Below are 22680 nucleotides of genomic sequence, written 5' to 3' on the forward strand. Positions count from 1 at the left end.
ACCCATATGTGGATGACGTGGCAGTGAAAGTGTTAAAGTAATAATAAGTCTAGAAATACATTCGCGTTAATAGTGGTCTTACCCAAACCATAACACCATAAATCCCCCCTCCCTAATTGGCCCACTTCAAACGCCAGACACGTAGAATTTTGAAATTTTCTTACCTCTTTTATCTTTTCCACTAGAAAATCGATTCCTCGTTAACAAATCTCCCTGTAACGGTTGATCAGTTGTGATTATGCTGACACATCGGAAGGTTACGGGCCTGTTTTTCAATCCAACACCAATCGCGCTTCACCACTTGTAGTGTACACATCTCAACAGTATTTAGACAGTTTCGTTCAATAAACCGGTCACAACAACCTCTTACACTGTATTTACGTCTCTTCGCGATTCAACAAGTTAGTTTGAAGAGAAACAGATATTATTGAGCGTTTTAGGTCACATGCACCTTTTAGGTTATTAGTGACCACAGTTAGGTTACTTAGTGGGGCTAATCATATTTAGAGCAATTGGTATACATTGATGTCTTTTAAGAAGTTTAAAACTTTTCTGCAGGAATCTGTTTCTCGTAAGATCGTTAGTGAGTTTTGTAACTTGTGTTGGATCCTCTTCATATTGTATTTAGGGCAGATTGTCAAGATGTGTTCAATACTATTTCGTACGTTACAGGTGTCGCAGGAATTTGGTTCGGTTTTTGTGATAAGGTATGAGTGTGTCCAGTTCGAGTGTCCTATTCTTAGTCGGGTTATTTTCACTTGGTCTTTTCTATTTAGTAGTAGCGCCGGATTGAAGTCATGTATATTATTTCGAACTTTATGTAGCTTAGTTGGTCTGCTATTTCTCCATTCTTCATTCCACACTTCCGTTTACGCCTTAGTGCAATGCTTTTGGATGTCTTGATGAGTTGCCTGTTCATATTTCGTTATAGCTGTACTGGAGCTAGCCAGTTTTGCTGCTGTATCAGCCTTTTCATAACCTTCAATACCAATATGGGAGGGAATCCAGGAATATAACACTTCTCTTTTGTCTCGCTTAAGTGTTTCATTTAATTCAATAATGTTTTGGATTACCGTGTTGTTTGTTTCCAAATTTTGTAGGGCGAGTAGGACGCTTTTAGAATCAGTTAGAATGATGGATTTATTGTGTGTTGTTTCTTCTATGTACTTCAAGGCTTGTAGAACAGCTAACGCTTCACTAGTGAATATTGTGAATGTTTCCGGGAGCCTGAATAGGATCTCATGTTCGGGAGTGCATACCGCACATCCAGTCCCCTGTCCTGATTTTGAAGCATCAGTGAAAATTTGCGTATGGTACGGGTATTCATTCGATAATTCAGTATATAGACTTTTGAGAACGTTTGGGTTGATTAAACAGATATTGTTTGCAAACATAAGTGGAAATAATGAGTAGTAAGGAAACTCGTTAATAGTAATAGTAATGTTAAAGCGTGCGATTGGCGCTGTTCATAATATGCTTTTTATATTGACCGCTAGAGGCGCACGCGTCAGCCGATTTTTGCTCGCGATGCAGTTGCCCTCTATTATTCATTCTCTGCTCCAGTTTAGAATTTCTTTTCAATTGTGACACATTGCGTTGTTACCATGTACGCATAATTTTTAGTTTGTTCATATACCAGATTTTGCATCTATTGGACCGCATTCTGTTATTTCGTCGATCTTTCTGCGTTAACAAGCAATAGTAAGTAAACCAAGAATTTTCAAACGCAATTTTCAGGAAACCTAACCTTTTACGAACAAACTTTATCGCACGCTTTCGATTTATGTACGTAAGTAGAATCATATCCGGCTTGGTTTTACCATCCATTTTGAAATAGTCTGAATGTCCAATTGAAAACATTATTATTATGGAATTATACAATTACATACGAAATTTAAAATATATAATATAAAGCTATAAAAGAAAGTGATAATACTAGAAATTAAAATGAACGGCTGCATATGTTATACTTCCATAAGTATAACATTATAAATTAAAAGTGATATAAGATGCGAGGATTAAAATTACGTATAATGTGAACAAATTAAGAACAATATGGAGACGAAGTTGGATACGAGAACCAGGGTCCGGATACAATTTACTTGTGTTTCTAATTTTTCAATCTAACAATTTTCAAAGATTAAAGAAATATTAGAGACATATTTGAATACTTATATAAAATATAATACATTTAATATTACGCAGTTTTCAGATTCATAATACAGGTTTTGATTCGAATTGTATAATATTAAGATTATTGTAGTTTATACAAGCATTATAATATTTCTCAATTTGGAGATTCATAATACAGGTTCTAATTCAAATTGTCATGTTTCAAAGACTTCACTGTAATGTTTCTCGAATTTTGCAAAATTTTTACGTTATACAATACATCTAATACGCTCGTTATAGAAGCAAATTGCATTGGAATAATGGTAAATTAAAAACATTATGTTTCGTTGCTCTTTACAGTCGTGACCTCGCTATATTCGCGTTCATTATAACAGAGTTCGACTACATAAGTATCGAATTAAAATGCGACAACTGAGCGTTCGATGATTCGGACTAGGAAGTCGACAGCGTCGAATAAAGATTTCCCGATACGACTAATAAGCGTAGTATTAAAATACAAGAGACGTATCTTGAAGAATTCATTCATTGACTTTCATTTAATTTCGTGCATAAGCGTTTTCGACGAAATACAGGTCATTCTCATACTTAAAGAAAATTTATAATTATATAAACACAACAATGTTTAATAAACCTACGTTGTAAATTAATAAATTGTAGTAAATTATGCAAACAACATACGCTTTCTAAATTGAAACGAATACTCTTTGTCCTTTCTCTTTTTATTGAAAAAGGAAAACGTTGATTTGTATCATATACATAGTGTTCGGCCACCTCTAGGAAAAATTTTAATGGGAAATTCTAGAGGCCAAAATAAGACGAAAATCAAGAATATCAATTTGTTGATTGAGACTTGAGAAAAAAATTCAGGAATTAAAAAATTTCAAATCGTTCTGGAAAAATTACTTTTGGTTGCAGGGGTCAATTATGATCATTTTTGGTGAATACACATACCCCCGAAATCTTATATACTTTCAAGAAAAAAATTCTTTACCGAAATTATGCTAATGGCCGGAAATGTTTCTATAACTTTTTAATTTAGTCTCGATCAACAAATTAGTATCCTTGATTGTCGTCTTATTTTGGCCTCTAGAATCTCCCATTAACATTTCTCCCAGGGGTGGCCGAACACCCTGTATATAGAATAGTTGATCGTAAATTATTTACGACGTAAGGTGCATGAATCGTTTAAAAGTTATTTAGTTATACGAGCAAAATTTTATTTTCAATTAATATGGCGAAATTTCAGTTATAGGTATAGGTAATCCTTAAAGGTTGGAAAATTATTAATAGTCTAAAAACGAATGTGTTCTTATATCAAAAAGTTTGTGTGTTTATATTAAAAGTTTCTTATATCAAAAAACATTAAATTTATTATCACTAATGCAGTTCGGACCCATTTGAAAGTGTTGGATATTGGATGAAATCGAACGTGGTTTGACGATTAATGAAACGATTAAGTCATGAAAACTGATTCGGTCTTGCGTTCGTCATCCGTGCGTCAACTCTATCGATCGCCAGACGATCGAAGACGATCAAAGGAACTGGATAGGCTCAACCGTATAGACATGTGGGCAGCTCAGGTCACTCTGATCTCGTGGGAACTGGTCGTGATTAGTCTACGTCAATAGCAACGCTAGTTATGCTAATTGCGCGAAAGCACTTCGGCCTGCTACTAGCATCGAGCGCTGCCGGAGATAAGCTAGGTACGAAGGTAGTACCTTTGGCTATCGATTTATCGAACTCACTCCCTCGGAGGGATTTCAGATCGGGCGCGCGATCACTGAGCTACGATAGCTCCGACTGCAATGCGCGAATTCCTTTCGACAACTCGTTTACTATGACGAATTTCTGCTCTTTCGTCAGTGTTTAGGTTTTCCAATTGTTTTCATTAATTCTAACGTTATTTTGTTTAACATATTGACTGCTAAACCCCTCAAATTACCCACGAAACCAAATCTTTGGAAATTGGAAATTAGCTACAATTTGTCGTAGAATTTATTGGGTTGGGGAATAAGTTCGTAGCGTTTTTATCAAAGAAAACATACAGGCTCCCAATTTTTCGGTAAATCCCATTAAATGAAGATGATTGAGAATCGTTTTATGATCGCAGTTCATTTTTTCGGCCAATTCACGACTTGTTTGGCGACCGTCCTCTTTCAAAAGTGCTTTGAGACACTCTTCGTCGAATTCAGAAGGTCTTCCGCTGTGGGGCGTGTCGTCGACGTCAAAATCACCATTTTTAAACTTTGCAAACCATTTCCGTGCTGTAGACTCGCCTATGACACCTTCTCCGTATACGTTGCAAATGTCCCGGGCTGCTTCAGCAGCTTTTTGACCTCAATGAAAAGCGAAGAAGAGCAGGTGTCGAAAATGTTGCTTTTTACCTCCTGGATATTCCATTTCTAAGTGTCAAAAGTAATAAAAAATTAATTTACTCAAAAAGACGATTAGCACAGTTTTGTAGAGCAGAAAGAGCTCTATCGAATGAATATTATACACTTTGTCAAACAGCAAAAAATCGTTGCAAAACAAAAGAAAATATAAAAACGCTACGAACTTATTCCCCAACCCAATAGATCAGAATTCATAATGTGCTAAAACTGATTCGTTGATTTTTCTACTAATTGAAACCTTGAAAAATACTCAATAATTAATTTCCTTAATCTTTCTGTACATTAGAATCATTATTTTCAATTTGCTTAAGAGGGAACACTAATGCGATACGTCAAAAAAGGAACGCGTTGCCTTCAGATATTAACCCTGCTGCGTTCTTCGATTCAACTACATACATGTATAGTCTTCAGGACAAAATTGTCCTAAATGTGAGGAATTAGTATTTTCAATTTATTTTTACAGCCTCGTTAAAATTCAAGATTTATTTTCTTTAACATCTAGTCTTGAGAATTATTTTAGTGAAAGGTTCTATAAATGGGTGGCGTGGCAATCATCGTATTAATTTATCTTATTGATTTGGGGGTTTAGAGCAGTGTTTTCCAATTGGGTGAGTATGTTACAAGCACTTTTTTTATGTCATAAGTTTGATAAAAGAAGAAATGCTGCTATAAAAAAAATTAAACTTTTAACTAATATTGACTCATGATATTATAATGAATATTTATTATTGGGAAATTCAATCTCTAACTGGTATGATATATTTATAAATCGTAACTAATATCGTGGGGTTTTATTAAAAAATAAAAAGTGTCTTTCTTTCTAGATATTTTCATTGTAAGCGTTTGGTTATACAATAAATCATAATAAAAATATTTGTCTTGGAGCAATGTATAATAATAGAACATAATAGGACCATTCTAAAGTTTAAAGTCTGAGGTTAGGAGAATACATAAAATAATACAACACAATGTTAATTAGAAATACATTATTTTCATAAAACTGTAATTCATGAAAGCTTGTGCTAGGTCTCTAAAAATTCACCACAATACAAGCTAAAGATTAATTATGATTTCGTCACAATTGTAATGATGATTTCTATATTACACTGTTTAAAATAAGTTAAGGAAATTTGGACTGTGATATGTGAGTAAGAATAGTCTAATTAAATCAATAATTATTTTTCACACTATTTAGTATTCTGTCTGTGAAGTCATACTTTGTTGTAATGTTTATTTTTTCTTTCATTCTATATGTTATCAGAAATAATTTAAAAACTAAAGAGTTTATTTATAAAGTAACCGTAATACTTTCTGATTTTTCTTTATATTACATATAAGGTTTTATCTTGTATAGTCAGACATGGTTGAAAACCGTAGCTAAATCATCATTTAGGCACGAGTAACAATTCTCGAAGCGATCGTAAAGCGGGGATTATATAAATAATACTAATAGAACTTTAATATTATCATCTTGTAATAACGCAATGGCGTATAATGCATGTAATAATATACTGCGTAGATGTGGAAGAGTTTTTCGAGTTTTTGCTATGACCGTGATGTCTAGGTAACGAGGATTCTAGGAATGTACGTGCTTCAGAATGGTTGAGTGCTAGCAATGAGTGTACATGTGTGCACGCGTGTGGTGGTAAGTGCGTTCTTGAGAGCAACCAGTGCGTTATGAGAGCGAAGTGCAGTAAGTACAGCGAGTTGAGAGTGCATCAAGAGAGTTTTCAGAGAAGGGACCGGTGAGAGATTGTTGAAGTGGTCTAACGATAAGTGTAAAGAGGGTAATTACTCGTTATTGTCGTATTACATTTAATATTAAAATTTATAGACCACCCAACAGTACCTTCTGCGATTATATTATAAGTATAATACTCAATATTGTGATGCAAAGAAAGGAATCGTTGCTCGTTTTTTTTCGAGTTGAGATGGGTTGAGATGGGTTGAGATGGTAGAGTTTCGATTCATCGTTTGTTATTTGAACAAAATTTTTCCCATTTCTATATTCGAGGCATAAAAATGTTTCCAATTTCTTTTTCATTTAGTAGACTCAACAACGTGTTTCCTATATTTAGACACGACTTGATTGACCTATTTGTGAATATCTTTTGCCCGTTATTTTAAAATGGCGACGAGTACTCAAGGCGTTTCTTTCAACCATGTTTGGTTAGATGAAAAAATTCTTAGTAGGAGATTATTGATAATAAATGTTAAATTGAGAATGTATTTCGGTTCCTTCGTCCCTCTAATATTATACAAAAATATTCCATTATTCAAAGAACGCACTATAAGCACCAAACGACTATGAATACATTGTCGAAGAATCGAAAGTTCGCGACGCGAGGTTCGTACGATATATTTGCTGTCCGGATAATTGGCGTTCTACTATATTGCCTCGAAGGATAATTTCTTGAAAAATGTGTTGTACCTGTCGCGCATTAACTAACGATCGCGTTTGTTCTTGTTTCAGGCGGCGGGACCGCCGGTGCAGCTGGAACCAGTGGACCTGTCCGTGAAAACTCCTGTGGTGTTGCAGGTGCCTCGGTACAGTCCAGCGGCTATAATTACCGCCGCGGCTAGAAGAATCCCTTCACCTTCGACGACGCCCACGCCACCGCCGCTCTCCATATCTACCGGTGAGTGAACGAAATTTAACGATGCATGCATTTATCCGCGGGATTGCCTTGTTCGTTTTTCATCGTAAATCGAAAGTCTGCGAACCGGAATTTTATATTTCGAGCCACAGATGGGGAACATTTTATTCGAGTAACAAATAAAACGTTTACTCGATAAATCAAGTTTCGGTTGTTATGGAATATTCTGCTGAATAATTTGCTCTATAATTCAAGTTGTAATTTTTATTTTGTTCGTCTTTTATTCTGTATACAAAATTTCTATCTAGCTGAGAATTCTGTCCATCTCTGTTTCAATCAAGATGGTTTCCTGGGTTTGTGTGGGGTTATCCAAATTGACTGTCACATCTTTCAACAGGTTGGAATAATGGGCTAAATGGTTTGATTATTCTTCGTTATATTTTACAAACGTCATCCCTAAACATAAAGAAATCGTCATGGAAGGCTACACTGTGCAACAACGTGTACAAATTGTCGAAAACTTACAAATATTCAACTTCTGTTCGAGCATGTGTTAGACTTTTTCCTATGGGTTTTTTTAAAAATTAAAGTTTATGTCAATAAACGACAAACGATTGACGAGCTAAGCAACAATGTTATAGCCGTCATTAATGAAATAGAATCCCAATTATGTAATAGTGTAATAGAAAATTGTACAAAACGAGTCGGGCTCGTGAAATGAAGGCGATCATTTGAATGATATTGTGTTCCACGATTAATGTTATGAAGTGGACTATATATTAAAATAAGGGAACCTGAAATATCTCAAATAGTTTGTGTTTTATTTCAATTTAAAGATGTGACATTCAATTTGGATAATCCTATGTATATAACACGTGTATATACTAGGTCACGTGTATGAGACTTATGGGTAAATTCTGAGACGAATGGACAAATCGTTATGTGACTTAGGCTAAGCGTAGCTTCAGGGACAATCCTGGAAGGCATGAAAAGGGTAATAAAAAAGAAATCTATGGCGAAATCCAGGTCTCCTGGAAAAGTCCTTGACGACAAGCTAGGCCCTTTGCGTATGCCCATATTTGGACATAGAAAATACAGAGTTATTCCTACTCGTTGTTACGAATAGTTGTTATAAGTCATTGTCAGTCTATCTTACATCCAACCACACTTAACAATATATACATGTATTAAATTTATTAATATTTATATTTCAATGATGACGAGATTAAAACTATTGAATATAATAAAATTTAGAATAATTTTATTTATTATTTCAGAATTATTATTTTTTATTTCTTTATTTTGAACTTATTTTCATAGATGTATTTCTCCTAATATTGAAACTGGTAATATATGACCTCCTAAAAATATTTTAATATTTAATCCTTATGATATTCCATTATTAAATTCAATTATTTTAGTTTCTTCAGGATTTGTTATTGCATGAAGACATAATCTAATATTAAATAATAAATTAAAATGTAGTAAATTTAGATTATTAATTACAATTATTTTAGGAATCTATTTTTCAATAATACAATATTTAGAATATAATGATGCTAAATTTTGTATTAATGATGGAATTTTTGGATCAATTTTTTATTTATTAGTTGGATTTCATGGAATTCATGTTATTATTGAAATTATGTTTTTAATAACATGTTTATTGCGAATATCAATTAAGCATTTTTCTAAAATTCATCATTTCCATTTTGAATCATCATCATGATATTGACATTTTGTAGATATTATTTGATTATTTGTTTATATATTTGTTTATTGATGAATATATTAAATTAAATTATATATATAGTATAAAATTATTACAATTCATTTCCAATTAAACAACTTATTATAAATAATATATATAATTTATAATCATTTCATTATTAATAAATTCCCATTAGTAATTACCCTATATGTATTACATGCTCGAATCGATGCAAATAAAAAAGAAGCAAATTGCGATTCCACTAATTTCGTAGGTATACAGGGTGTTCGGCCACCCCTGGGAAAAAATTATAATGGGAGATTCTAGAGGCAAAAATAAGACGAAAATCAAGAATACCAATTTGTTGGTTGAGGCTTCGTTAAAAAGTTATTAACGTTTAAAGTTCCGCCTGTAGAACGGCAATCTGCGAATAGCTGTGTGCGCGTGTTAGTGATTCTCACTCAGAAAACTGTAAGGCTGTCCATATGTCACAAAGTAGAGTTTCTCATGCTGAGTGAGAACCACTATCGCGCGCACGCAGCTGTACGCAAGTTGACTATCTACAGGCGCAACTATAAACGTTAATACCTTGTTAACGAAGCCTCCATCAACAAATTAGTATTCTTGATTTTCGTCATATTTTGGCCTGTAGAATCCCCCATTAAAATTTTTCCCAGAGGTGGTCGAACACCCTGTATAGTCGCATTTATACAAAAAATGAAGGAGCAGGAAAATAGACACTATTATGCCATTCACCCTTTACCAAAATTCAAGATACAACACTCTCCAAATACGTGACTTGTCTCATATATATATATGAAAATACGAAGTCGATTAGATTGAAAAATAAATTTTCTCTTTCTGACAAATGGTAAAACTGGATGTTCCCTGTTTTCTATCCGTCCTTCGTAACAGGAAATGAAATGTACAATCGCAAGATCGGTTGAGACTGAAGGGCTGAAAATAAAACAATTCGTTAATTCAATCAGCTTTCTCGTCGCACGAGTTTCTCCAAGGAGGAAGATCTCCATGCGCGTTTAACGCCCGGTCGCGATAACCGCGAGTAGAAGGTGCATTCGAGAGGCGCGCTTAAAATTCCACCATTCGTAAGACCGTACAATTCTACGTTATGAACTGAAGGGAAACCGCCTATCGGCTATTGCTCGTTTCTACATGTGTTTATATACGCGTAGAGCGCACACGCGGGCAATGGTGCGTCTTTGCGAACGTCGGTCCATGCAAGTGCATGCGGATGCACGCAGACGCTCGCATCGCAGAATACCGTGGCTCGAAAGTGGCTGGACGCTCGCTTATGGGTAAACTCGAGGAGATCTCCGGCGATTGCGTTGCTTTATGGGTTAATTATGTTCGATTTTTTTCAACGTGCCACTCGCGGAGAGCCTGCCTGGCTTTGGCTATTCTATGGAAAACCAATGCGCGTCGTCGCAACGCCGGACTCGGTTACGTCCTTGCCTCGCCGGCGTCCAGCGATTAGGTACACGATCCGTACGCGACGTCTTTAAACTTTTCCTCGTACTTTGGAGGAAGTTGTCTTTCGCGACACGTTTTCATATTTGGGTTAAGCTAGACTCGGAGCGGCACAACGAACAGTAATGATTCTTAAAATGAGCCGTGATTCGTAAGTTGATGGGCCTTCGCCAAGTTTTAAAAATTCAAACTTAAACCAAATTTAGGATTTATGATCTTATTAATCGTTGAGAGAAGTGTAAATAGAATTGGATTAACCATTAATTTATATGATGCAAAAAAATACCAGATGTTCCGTTTTCGGTGAAGCTGATGTGTTCGGTGCAATATAGCAATAATTCTTAAAATGAACCCCAAACGTGATTCGTACGTTGAACATTTCTATCCCTCAATGACATCGGTGTATAAATGTCTGATGGTGTCGAGTTTCACTTCCTCTGTGCGATAGATGAACATGCTGACCCTGGAGCGATGTTCATTTTATGAATCATTACTGTAACCCAGCAGACCAGAATTCATAATGTGCTAAAACTGATACGTTTTACTACTAATTGAAACCTTGAAAAATACTCAATAATTAATTTTCTTAATCTTTCTGTACGTTAGAATCATTGTTTTCAATTTGCATAAGAGAGAACCTTAATGCGATACGTCAAAAAAGGAACGCGATGCCTTCAGCTATTAATCCTGCTGCGTCCCTCGATTCAACTATATAGTTAAGGTCTAAATGTGAGGAATTAGTATTTTCAGTTTTGTTATTTAACTAAAAGATGAAAGAAGTATACATATAAGTATGCTATTATACTTTTTATATCTAATGTTGAAAAAAGATGCTATATTATATTTAAATTATATACAACAATAATGAACATAAACAACTGTATTCATGATACTTTGGATACATTTTTTTTAGAACAAATTCTTAGTGAGACACGATTGCGTTAGGAAAAAAATATTCCAAAGACCGCAGCAGGGTTAAGAGACAATGTACCATGACTTCCGATTGATATTTGGTTAGACTAATTGGTCATCAAAGTAACTGTTCTCGTGAGACGTGAAAAAAAAGTTTATCTAGCGTTCGTATCGAATGTTAAGAGACCCAATCGTTCCTTCCACGAGATTTGGAATCTACGCCAGGTATCTTCGATCCTCCGTGCGTACAACGTTCTCCCGAGAAAAAAGAGGAAATTACACCGATACCGTGCAACGGACAGAAACACTGTAACGGAAAAAAACTAATTCCTGAAATAATCTTAAAAGACCTTAATGGCCACGAGAGAGAACTACCAGTTTCATAGGTGCACGGGTAAAAAGTCGTTTCTCGCGTAAAGTACCGTGCAACACGGTACGCTTAAGTGTTCGAACCGCGAAATCGCCCGGTTGGGGGCACACGGGCCACGCCCCTTTTTTATTGCCGGAATCACGACGAAGGGAATGAAAAAAGCGGCAAAAAGAAATGCGAGGAACAGAGACGCGAGCAGCGTGCCGCGCTCCTGGCCAGCATTTGGACCCGCATTCACTTCCATTTCTGGATTAATGACCACGCACACCTGCGCAAAGCAGTATCCGAATGCGATTGGGGTCGCAACCCGTAGTCCTTGCCCCGGGGCATCGTTGTCGTATAGTCACCAGGCTCGTCGCGAGCCGTGTTCGTCGCTCGAAACGCTGAGAATATTTTTCTGTTGCGAATCGCCGTTTGCACGCCGGGAATAGGCAATTTCTGCAGCGGAAGGCGCGACCTGGACCTCCATCTCGATAACTTGCCGTTCGAAACGCGGCAGGATGAATTCTACAACGATTCCGAATGAAATTTTTTCGGTACTGTAATGCTCGGTTAACTGAAACGATTTTACCCCGGATAACTGAAATGGAACCGTCCCCACTGTGTTTCTTCGGCTCGATCGATCGTGGATTTCAGCAGCCTGCAGCTGTTAAAACAAACTGATGCAAACTAAAAGCTATTATTTTCGTTTTTGTGTTATGTATTAACCAATAATAGCGTTAACGATAAATTGATCGTTGGATTTTTGAGGAAAGTTTTCTTCTTTTATTTATCAAAACACGAGTTTGCAATTGAAACTTAACGTTTTATTCCATACGTTTTTGTTTTATTTATCAAAACGACTGTGCAATACGAACCTTGAGGTACCACATGTTTCAGATAGAAAAATTGTCCTGTAATAAAACAACTACGTTAATAGCTAAAATTCATATTCTCGTAAAATAACAAGAGTCACTTTACAAACAATTTCAAATGTTAAATTTATCTATATAAAATGCCTATACTTCTGAGAATCTTTCCATTTTCAAATTAAAATTAGTTTTATTAACCAAAATCTGGTAGTCTCAACTTCATACATTAAAATTTATAATATTCAAGTATCAGAAACAAAGTGCTTTTTCGAATGTCTTCTAAATAAAATACTAGAACAAATTGTAAAAATTTCTTGAGCAATTCCCAGAGGAAATTTTATAAAGTCACGTTGGCAGTTAATATACTAAAATATGTTAGAAAGTTTTAATGGAATTGGATAAACCGAAAAACAGGTACAGGAATCTGGAAAAGAAGAAGAAACAATTTATAAAATATAAATATAATATAAGGTCGTTCACACATTACGATTGCTTCGCTTTCGTCATTGGGTTTATATTGTGTGTTAATATCTAATATCAATTTCAACAAGGTTGTATACTATACTTACAAAGAAAATAAAATAGAACCCTCACTGGTACACAAGCAATCAATGCCGACACACTTGTTAATGGAGATTGTAACATAGGAATGTCGAACCAATGTTAACGAGTACCAAAGATAGCTTAGTATTTCAATAGGCTAGTTTCTTTATACCTAATCAATCCTCTACTCTGATACTATGCAGTTGTTTAATGTCGTTTGAATAAGCATCACATCAAAGCGTCATATTTGAATTAGAAAGATCGTGTGATTACAGTATCTCACCCCTCTTTATTATTTAATTTTAGTAATCTTAAATATCTTCGAACATCGTTAAATACTGCTAAGGATTGGTTCACGCCTCGATCGTACATTCCTCTTTCAGAACAATAATTGTTGATTATAATCAGTGATCGATTAGTTGTGTCTCGAGCAATCGTGCCAATTATCCCCTGTATTTCCATTACAATTCCGAAACTTCACAATCACACAATCAACCGACGTTACTTTTTCTATGCAGCCGATTACGACACCACAAGTTCCCGCGATGGTTGGACAAACGATTCTCGATAAAACGTCTGGTAGAGTCGAGCCAAAGCTCGCGTCTTCGGTGTACAGTTCTCACCAGCAAGAAAACCTTCGTGTCCCGATAGAAGACAGTAATCTCCGCTTTCGAGATTTAACTTTTAGTTTTACTCCGGATTCAACAGCCGAATCTTCCCCCACTGTTATTTATCTTTGTTAACCCTAGTTTTCGAAAAAAATCAGAGTTGAAGATTCATTGAACTATCCAACCCCCAACGATTCGTTTTTTGCATAATTGATAGTTGCACACAGCTTGACTGCTTTAAATAGTATACCTGCCTCATTGTTCCTCCTATAAAATCACATTGTTTGAAATTTTTAATCGAGGACAGCCATTGAGGACAAAAGACATCCTTAGATATGGGAATGATGAGATGACATGTACGAAACAAGTATTCGATATTATTAAATGTTAGAAATCTAATAAATACGGAAATAAAAAGCCCATATCGACCGCCGTTTTATTTTAACGACGGCCACTGGTGACCGGCGCTTGAAGCTTGCAAATCCGAGTATTTGTACACTTTAAAATAACACGTACGTTATTGAACCATCGAATGCTTGTCTATGATTTGAAAAAAATATCAAAGACATCCCTGAATGTGGAAAATTGGCATGGCCAACAAACAGTTGTTTCAATTTGTTTGTCAGATGGTCAGCAGACGTCGAATTGTGCAATATTTAGTGGCATCGACGTTTACAGACCTCGCCAAGCCCTAATAGTTGGAGGTGGCATTGTTTTTCAACGAACGCTAGTAGCCGCGATACCCCGCGGCGATATAATACAGGCAGATATTGAACATCGACTTTGAACGTCGAGCCTCCCCTTTCCAGGCCCGAGCCGAGGCCTTGTATAACGGCTCGCGTCCGTTTCCTCGCGCGTCCATAAATCGCCGGTTAGTGGCTATCGGAAAATTCCGATCGTGCGTGGATACCATATACGCGTGCAAAGCCACGGACTCGATCGACCGGCTGACCACGGCTCTTGCTGCACATTCAGCCGCGGCACGGCTGCGTTCGGGATGTCCGGAGGCCTATTGACGCAACGAAAAATGAAACACCTTGAGAAATGGACAGCCTCGGCGAGCTGTTGTCGACCGAACGAGGACTTGACACCGGTCGCGCGCGCTGCTTTACGAGAACAGTCCGCGTTAGGGTGGTCTTTGCCTACAGACGGATCAAATTCGCGGATTCTAGTTTTTTTTCTCACCCTCTAGAGACGTTCTAATATCTAACAAAATTATTCCTTAAACTTCTATATTGGAAATAGGTGATGAAATAAAAATAAAACATATAGTTCAAATGTTGGGTTGTTCGGAAAGTAATTTCGTTTTTCTCCTTCGTGAAAAGGAACAATTTTCTTATAATATATAATTATTTTATTGAATTGTGTACTGGTCATTTTGGTCCAACATCTTTTGCTATCTTCTTGGAAGTAGTATGACTTCATGCTCATAAAATTTCTAACCTCTATTTATAAAAAACTGATGCAAGTGATTTTTGACATCGTCGCTTTAAGTAAATGTTTTACCGCTTAAGAAATTGTTTAAAGACCGGAACAAGTAATAATCCGATGGTGCCGGATCTGGGGAGTATGGTGGGTGTGTTAGCACATTCCATCCATGGTGGGTGTGTTAGCACATTCCATCCAAACTGCAATAGCTTCTGACGAGTTACTAAACTTGCGGGAGGTCTGGCATTATCATGGTGGAACCCAAATGTCGAACTTTGAAACGAAACCAAGTTGTTTCATGTAATCACAAACGGTCGAATTCGACAAATTAGACCTCTTAACGATTTCTCGTGATGTTATTCGTCGGTTTGCTTCGTCAGCTTTAACTGATCTTTCAGAATGTGGGCCACCTTCGATATCAAAATTGCAGGTACGAAATTTTGCAAACGAGTTTTGACACTGCCATTCTGTTAAAACATCTTCTCCATACGCGTCACACAATTTTATTCTTACTTGAACAGCATTCTTACCTTTTTGATAATAAAAAAGCAAAATATGCCGAAAATGCAGCTTCTGATTTTCCATATTCGACGGGACACTAAAGGAACACGATTGCATAGAAACAAACAAAATGTTTTACAAACAAGCCTTGAAGTGTCAGCTGTGAAAATATATAATGCAAATACGGTTTAGAATAAAGTTGGCTGGTTAAAAATACAATTAATGTCTCTGTTGGTAAAAAAACGAAACTACTTTCCGAACAACCCAATACTTTTTAAACTAAACTTTGTCTTTATTTGAAACACTTGGAAGAACACATCTGTTTAGTTCGGAAGAAACTGCCAGAAAGAAGAAAGGTCAGTGACGAAAAATTCGACACGTACCCACAGACTCAATCGGTCCTATTCATTGTCTAAATAAGCCAAGGAAGGGACACGACTGCACCCTCTTGACTTGTGTCTCGGAAAATGAAACGCAACACGCATGTCGATAGTTTTTGTAATTTTTTCGTCTGGCGAAGATAAAATCTCAAAAACTGCATTGCTCTGGTACAAGCTATTTCAGGCATTACTATGTAGCTCTCGTTGGTACTAGAATTATATTTTTATGTTGAGTATGTCATTAAAATACTATCGAAAAAGATACGAAATTCTGGAATTTTCACTTTCAAATTATGCCATTTTGCCAATTTACAACATCAATTTTTTGGTTTCGGACCACTTTGAGAGCTTCGATCATCTACACCAGCGAGACGTGTAACAGTAAAAAATAATTACCCAAAACTATATAAAAAATGTAGCTGAACAAACTACAAAAAAGAATCACAACGTTAGCTTTGAAAAAATTCATGAACATAAACTCAACTTCCACATGAACCCTTAAACGTATACTTAACCTAGAGATCACAATAAACTGTAATTACAAAGAAAATCTAGAGTCTTGTAGGAATTTCTTAACATTAATGAATAATCCATTGATATCGTTGTTTTCTTCGTACAGCGTTACCCGATGTTCTTGTTGTAAAAGTACACGATGCCTTTAACGTGATCAAACGGAATAACATCAACAATTTGGGACAAATGTTAATCCCATTCATGATTTTAAAAACAGACAGAACACGCAAAAATATACGTTGATCGTCAAATGTTACAAAAATTCGTTTGGACGTAACTTTAAAATCACGTTATAATTTATAGTTTAAACTCAATGTCCATTGTAGGGAGAAAGAAACATCGGCCCTGGAAGGAATTGCAAGTAGTATTGGGTCAGACTTTTTAGTCAGCCATCTTAAGGCCTGCGAATAAAAGCAAACGTTACTCGACATTGTCCACATTCTTTTTACCGATTATGCCGCATTCTCTTCGATCCGCGTCTGATTTTTCTTTCTTTCTACAATACACAAACATCGAGTCGGAAAACCGGACGTATTACAAATTTTACAATCGCAAATACGTGCACGTGATTTGGGTTCGAAGACTTAGAACAACCAAAACACAGTTTCGTATTTGGAGGGTGATAGCGGAAATATATAAAATGTTTTAAAGTTAAAAAAAATTCAGCCAATCCCTGAAAAGATTCCGATAGAACTACGTGGATTAATCGCTTTCGAGAACGGAGTCCCGTATTAATTTCGATCGTCGGGGAATGCAAACGAGCGTCGACCTTCGTCGAATTTCTAATTTGACTCCGATTCTTTATGCGAGGAGTATGTTACGAGGCAGTCAGATCACTTTCGCGCGGAGGCCCTTTTACCGAATCGCTGCACGCCCCGTTGGACACATTCACGTATACAAACAAGTGACGTCACTTCTAGATCCGTGGGACATTCGTATCCCTCGAGTGAGCGCGTGACAAGTTTCCTTTATAACTCGCAAGGTTTCGAAAAGGGAGTCAAAGAGGGCCCCCGATGAAAGCCGCGAGGCGTAACAACGACCCGACCACGCTAATGTGGTCAAGTTTTACGAGATTGTACAACCAACACGCTAAAAAGTCAACGGTTAACGACTCGATCGTGAGGAGGCAAAAAAAGAAATATATAAATGCCCACTTCGATATTCTGCGTTCTTAATTGTTCTTTTTCGTGCTATAATTTCGCTGCGGGACGATAACGTTCGTAACGATTGCTATCGAGTTTCTGTTCAGGTGAGACGAACAACTTCGTTAATGTTTGGATTCGGTTAACCCTATGCAGCACGATATTATAGGTTGATGAAAATTAACCCCTTGATTTAATTACGATTTAATTTCAAGTAATTTTTCAAACGTATACTCTTTAATTTCGTATAAATTTGCGTGTACAAGGAATGGTCGCGAAAAAGAATAGATTTGTTTTACGAATGCTTCGTGAATGTAAAAAAGATTCGATGGTTAGTGGGTAGCCTCATAATTATGAAACTTGACATCAAGAACTTGTCACGAGTCAGACTCGTCATTGTATGGCAAGGAGTTAATGCTATTTTAGCTACTACAGTAATGATTCATAAAATAAACATTGTTTCGGGGTTGGCATGTTCATCTTTGACACTAACAGATATTTATACACAACGATATCGTTGAGAGATAGAAATGTTCAACTTACGAATCACGTCAAATGTTCATTTTAAGAATCATTATTGTACCGTATGGAACAATCAAGATATCAGCTGCACTGAAAACGAAGCGTAACATCTGATATTTTCTTGCGAAATATAAGTTATTGGTTCCTTATGTAAGTTATATTGAACTAATATACAAGGAGTTAAAAATAAATGCATGTAAAAATAATCAAATTTTAAAAATTGTTTAATAATATACGCGAAATTTTAATGAGTAACTATATTTACCGGTAAAATATTAATCCAATTCCATTTACTTAGTTATACTTCTGCCAACGATTAATAAGGGCATAAATCCTAAGTTTTATTTAAATTTGAATTTTTAAACTTAATGAAGGCTTTGGCAATTTCTTCAATCTCTTCTTCATCGGGAAAATTATAAACAGAAATGATAGTCCGTAGAATAAGTTTGGTGAGGTAATAGATGCCGCAGAATTTCATAGTTCAAATCATTTTAACTTATTGTTAGTGGCAATTACAAGGAAGGGAACAGAATTGGAACTTTCTCATAATTAACCAAAGAAATATATTTGAATTTAAGTACCTGCAAGCAATTTTTGTTCGTTGCACGATCATTAAAATTTATTTATAACTTTTTGTGTTAGGTCTGAGTTAGGACGATCATCAAAATTTGAATATTTTTGATGTTATTTATAATTTGTTGAGTTAAAGTTTTTGAGTACTTAAAAACCATGATTTCTTGTTAACTTCTCACTGCTTTTCCTTAAGCTTTTCTAAATCCATTACTGGCCGTATTGTAGTGTGGTTAACCTTTAATCTATCTGCAAATTGTCTAGACATTTTATCTGGGACTTCTTCTACTATATGAAAATATGCAAAATCTGACATTTCATATGCACCAATCTAATACATTTATATCAAATATATCCAAATCACAGTCTTTACTATATGTACCTCTATATGATGAAATAATAAACTATAGTGCAAATTATATTCAACTTCTGTCATTTATATGACAAAATATTTACAAATGTGAAAACTATAGTCATGTCGAGCAAATAGGACATTATGTCTTATATTAATTAAAATCAATGTTTAATAGATAACTCACTATTATGTTTTAATTTACGTTATAAGAACATATGGTGAGTTAAACTGCAATTTTGAATTTAAATTATAAACATACAATGTAAAATATTTAGGATCACTCGTACTGATATAAGTGTTAGCAAACATCTTCATGACGATGTCAGTATCGTCAACAGCGTTTACCACTTTGCTAAAATTCCGACAAGATACTGTTTTGTAAACTGGATAACTCTCTGCGAGTTGTGTCAAGTTACTTTTTATCACTTGCTGTATAGTTACTGGGCTGCATGTCGCAGACCCCAATGAATAATACATCCAGAACTTCTTATAGACGTCGTAAACGTAAATGTTCCCTTTCTAGCATATTTGTCTATTTTAAAAAAACGTTTCAAACCCGGAAGGATTCGGTTCAACGACGGAATTTTGAGGCATCGGAACCAATAACATTCGAGGTTAATTTAATAACAAAAGCATACGTAATTTTACTTCAATAAATTAGTTTCCTTCGCTCATTTTCTTCCTTTCTTTATTTTCATTTACTTTCTTATTCTACATAATCTTGGTATAGTCAAGATGTATTATAATTTAGATTTTTTGCTCGCTATTGTGGATGAAATAGTACTATAAAAATGATAGATTTAAATCAAATCGTTTTCTTCCTCTATTATAGAAATCTTCCGATTCTATAGCGCCTTGTAAGGGTAAAAGATTGCTATGTATAAAAATTGTTGAATCGTGTAACTCAGATTAGACACAAAGTGAAAAATGAAATTGGGACAATATGTATTAATTCTCAATAAATTCTTAAAATTTTGGTCATTGGTTTTAGCCCTTTTCAAGAGATCTTAATATACAACGTTATTTCAGCGGTATTTAACATGTAACTTCACGATTTTTCTTATAGTATACGTGCAATACATTTTTCAGTATTCATTTCTTTTCTTATTGTTTTTTTTTTCTGAAAAAAATATGTAGTCTGTATATGCTTGTTTTGACCGGTGATCAAAATTTGGTTTCAAATTCTGGTTAGCTTCCGATGTAAATAGCAGAAATGAGAGGAAAAAATCTTTACTTCCACTTGTAGAGTTTGTTACTCTTGTAATCAGTCGAACCGTATACAGTCCGTGAAGAAATAAGAATATCTACGTGGAAAAATGCAATCGAGAAGCCTGTAATTTGTAACAAATATAGCGATAAGGAATAAAATAAACATTATTTACTTCTAAATAAAAGAAAATATATTTTTGTTCACTATAAAATTGACTATTACCTGCATCCTATATTATGAAACACATGTTTCTTTAAAACGGGTGTACGTGAAGTATCGGTAGGTTTAGTGTTACATTAACTGTACATATATGCGTTAACTCGGCCGTGGTTCCGAGAATCGCGCGATATCGCGGTAATTAATATTATTAGCGTAATTGCGAGGCGTTGTCCGGGAAGACTCCTTTGTTGTCTACGCCGGTCAATAATTAAAGAATGCAGCAGCTAGCATGAGCCCGGAACCAAAGCGTCGGCGCACGGTCCCGCGCCGGTTTTCGTACGTATTACCGTCGGGGGCGTTAATTTTATTCGTTAAAAGCACAGATCGGTATCTCGTGTAACCTTCCCGGAGAAAGTCGCCGGCGGCTCGTGAGGCACGAGCTTTTCGTATAATTCACATCCGGGAGTGGAACGCCGCGCTTCTGTCTTTTCTCCTACTCTGCTCTTCTCTTCTCGCCGCCTCTTCTTCCTTTTTTTTTTTCTCCCCCGCGAGTTTTAACGGAGAGAAGATGACGGATAGCGTTCCGTTTGTTGGGAGTCGGCTTAAGCCGACGCTCCCAGAGTTTGATTGTCTTTGATTAATTACTCATGCTGTTTCTCGGCCGGCGGAAGCCGACGGGTAGCAATCTAGATAATGCGTAACCGTATTAACGGTCCGGCGTAATCTTTTTGTCTCTAAGAGGAAAACGCTCCAATCGCCGATGTAACCTTTCAGGACCAAGAAAACTATTCGTCTCGACGCGGATTCGCGATATACGAACAACTCAATTTGTTTGCGTCATTGGATGTGCTTACGAGACCTTCATTTTGTAATACAATATTCACATATGATATTTCGAGATTATACAGAGTGAGTAATTTAACTCTTTCACCTTAATTTTTCTTATAAACTACGTGTTGTATAAGAAAATGTTTCGAACGAAAGTTATTTGGTATAAAGAGACAACACTTAACTTTTTGCTGTTTTCCTTTTTAATTTGTAGGACACCTTGAGTTTTTTACTATAATGTGCAACATTTAATCATACAATTCGAAAGTCTATTGAATATAGAATAAAAAATTATTAAGGTGCATGGGGTGCTACAACTGCAGAAACATTTACACATGTATCACTTGCATTGCTTAATCGCCTACATGTTTGCATTGATTGTAATAGAGAACATTTTAAACATTTCTTCATTTAAAATCAACTAAAAAACAAATTTCTGACCCCTTGCAACTTAATAATTTTTTATTCTGTATTCAATAGACTTTCGTATTACATGATTAAATGTTACACATAGTTTAAAAACCCAAGGTGTTCTTCATATTTTGATAAAAAAGGAAAACAGCAAAAAATTAGTTGTTGCCGTGTTTGCTCCTCTTTATACCGAACAATTTTCGTTCGAAACTTTTTTTTATACAACATGTAGCTTACAAGAAAAATTAAGGTGAAAGAGTTAGATTACTCACCCTGTATATGTTTGATCTTATAATTAGAAACGCTAATACTAGGATGGTCCCACAAGTTTACCGTATTTGTTTTCATAGAACATTAAAATATAAGTGTAACAACGAATAATGAGTATTGTTTGACGAGTAATATGTAGGGACCCACTTCAGAGGCGAATTAAGGACACAAAAGCAAGAGAAAAATTTCGTATAAATATGTGACTCGTTCGACTTTGTTCCCAAGTTCTACTCTAGTCATGTACAGTTACTTGTACAGCTAATTATCCCTGTCCATACATTTACATTAAATTGTTGCTGATATCTTCATTGATGAATAGCACATGGATTTTCATTGGTTCAACGGTGATGGTTATCAAGATTAACCAGTTACAGAGTAACGAAGAATTAATTATTCTATATCTGGTGAATACCAAAAGACTTGCATTTGATTCAAAGCTAACTGTTCCGTGCAGTTCCTGCAAAGATAAGCAAGTACACATTATGGTAATAGAAAAATAACTATAACTCGAGAACAAGGACAAATTCGGTGTATGTTTACATAAACTCTTTTCATTGTTTTTGTGTCCACAATCCGCCATATAATATAATATTACGGGGTTCATTACATTTTTTAATTTTAATTTTAATTCTTTTGGAGTACACAAATTGAAACAGTTGCTTTGTAATTCTGTTTCCAAAAATTCCAATTTTTTCATATTCCTTTCGGATCTTTTGTAAAGATAATATATAATAAATTGAAAGTAACGTAGAATATAAAAGACAATTTCGAGACCTTCAAATTAC

General features: G+C 35.5%; 1 protein-coding gene across 1 annotated transcript in view; it reads left to right on the plus strand.

Annotated features, from left to right (window-relative positions):
• LOC122402051 (Krueppel-like factor 6) overlaps positions 1–22680 on the plus strand; it is a 957196-nt gene that overhangs the window by 400301 nt on the left and 534215 nt on the right. The window contains exon 4 of the mRNA XM_043404559.1: positions 7000–7165. Within this exon, the coding sequence (XP_043260494.1) occupies positions 7000–7165 (166 nt within the window). The remainder of the gene's footprint in view (positions 1–6999; positions 7166–22680) is intronic.

The sequence above is a fragment of the Colletes gigas genome, unplaced genomic scaffold (assembly GCF_013123115.1).
Source record: "Colletes gigas isolate AHSC1104 unplaced genomic scaffold, ASM1312311v1 Colletes_gigas_Sc00032, whole genome shotgun sequence".
Taxonomy (NCBI): domain Eukaryota; kingdom Metazoa; phylum Arthropoda; class Insecta; order Hymenoptera; family Colletidae; genus Colletes; species Colletes gigas.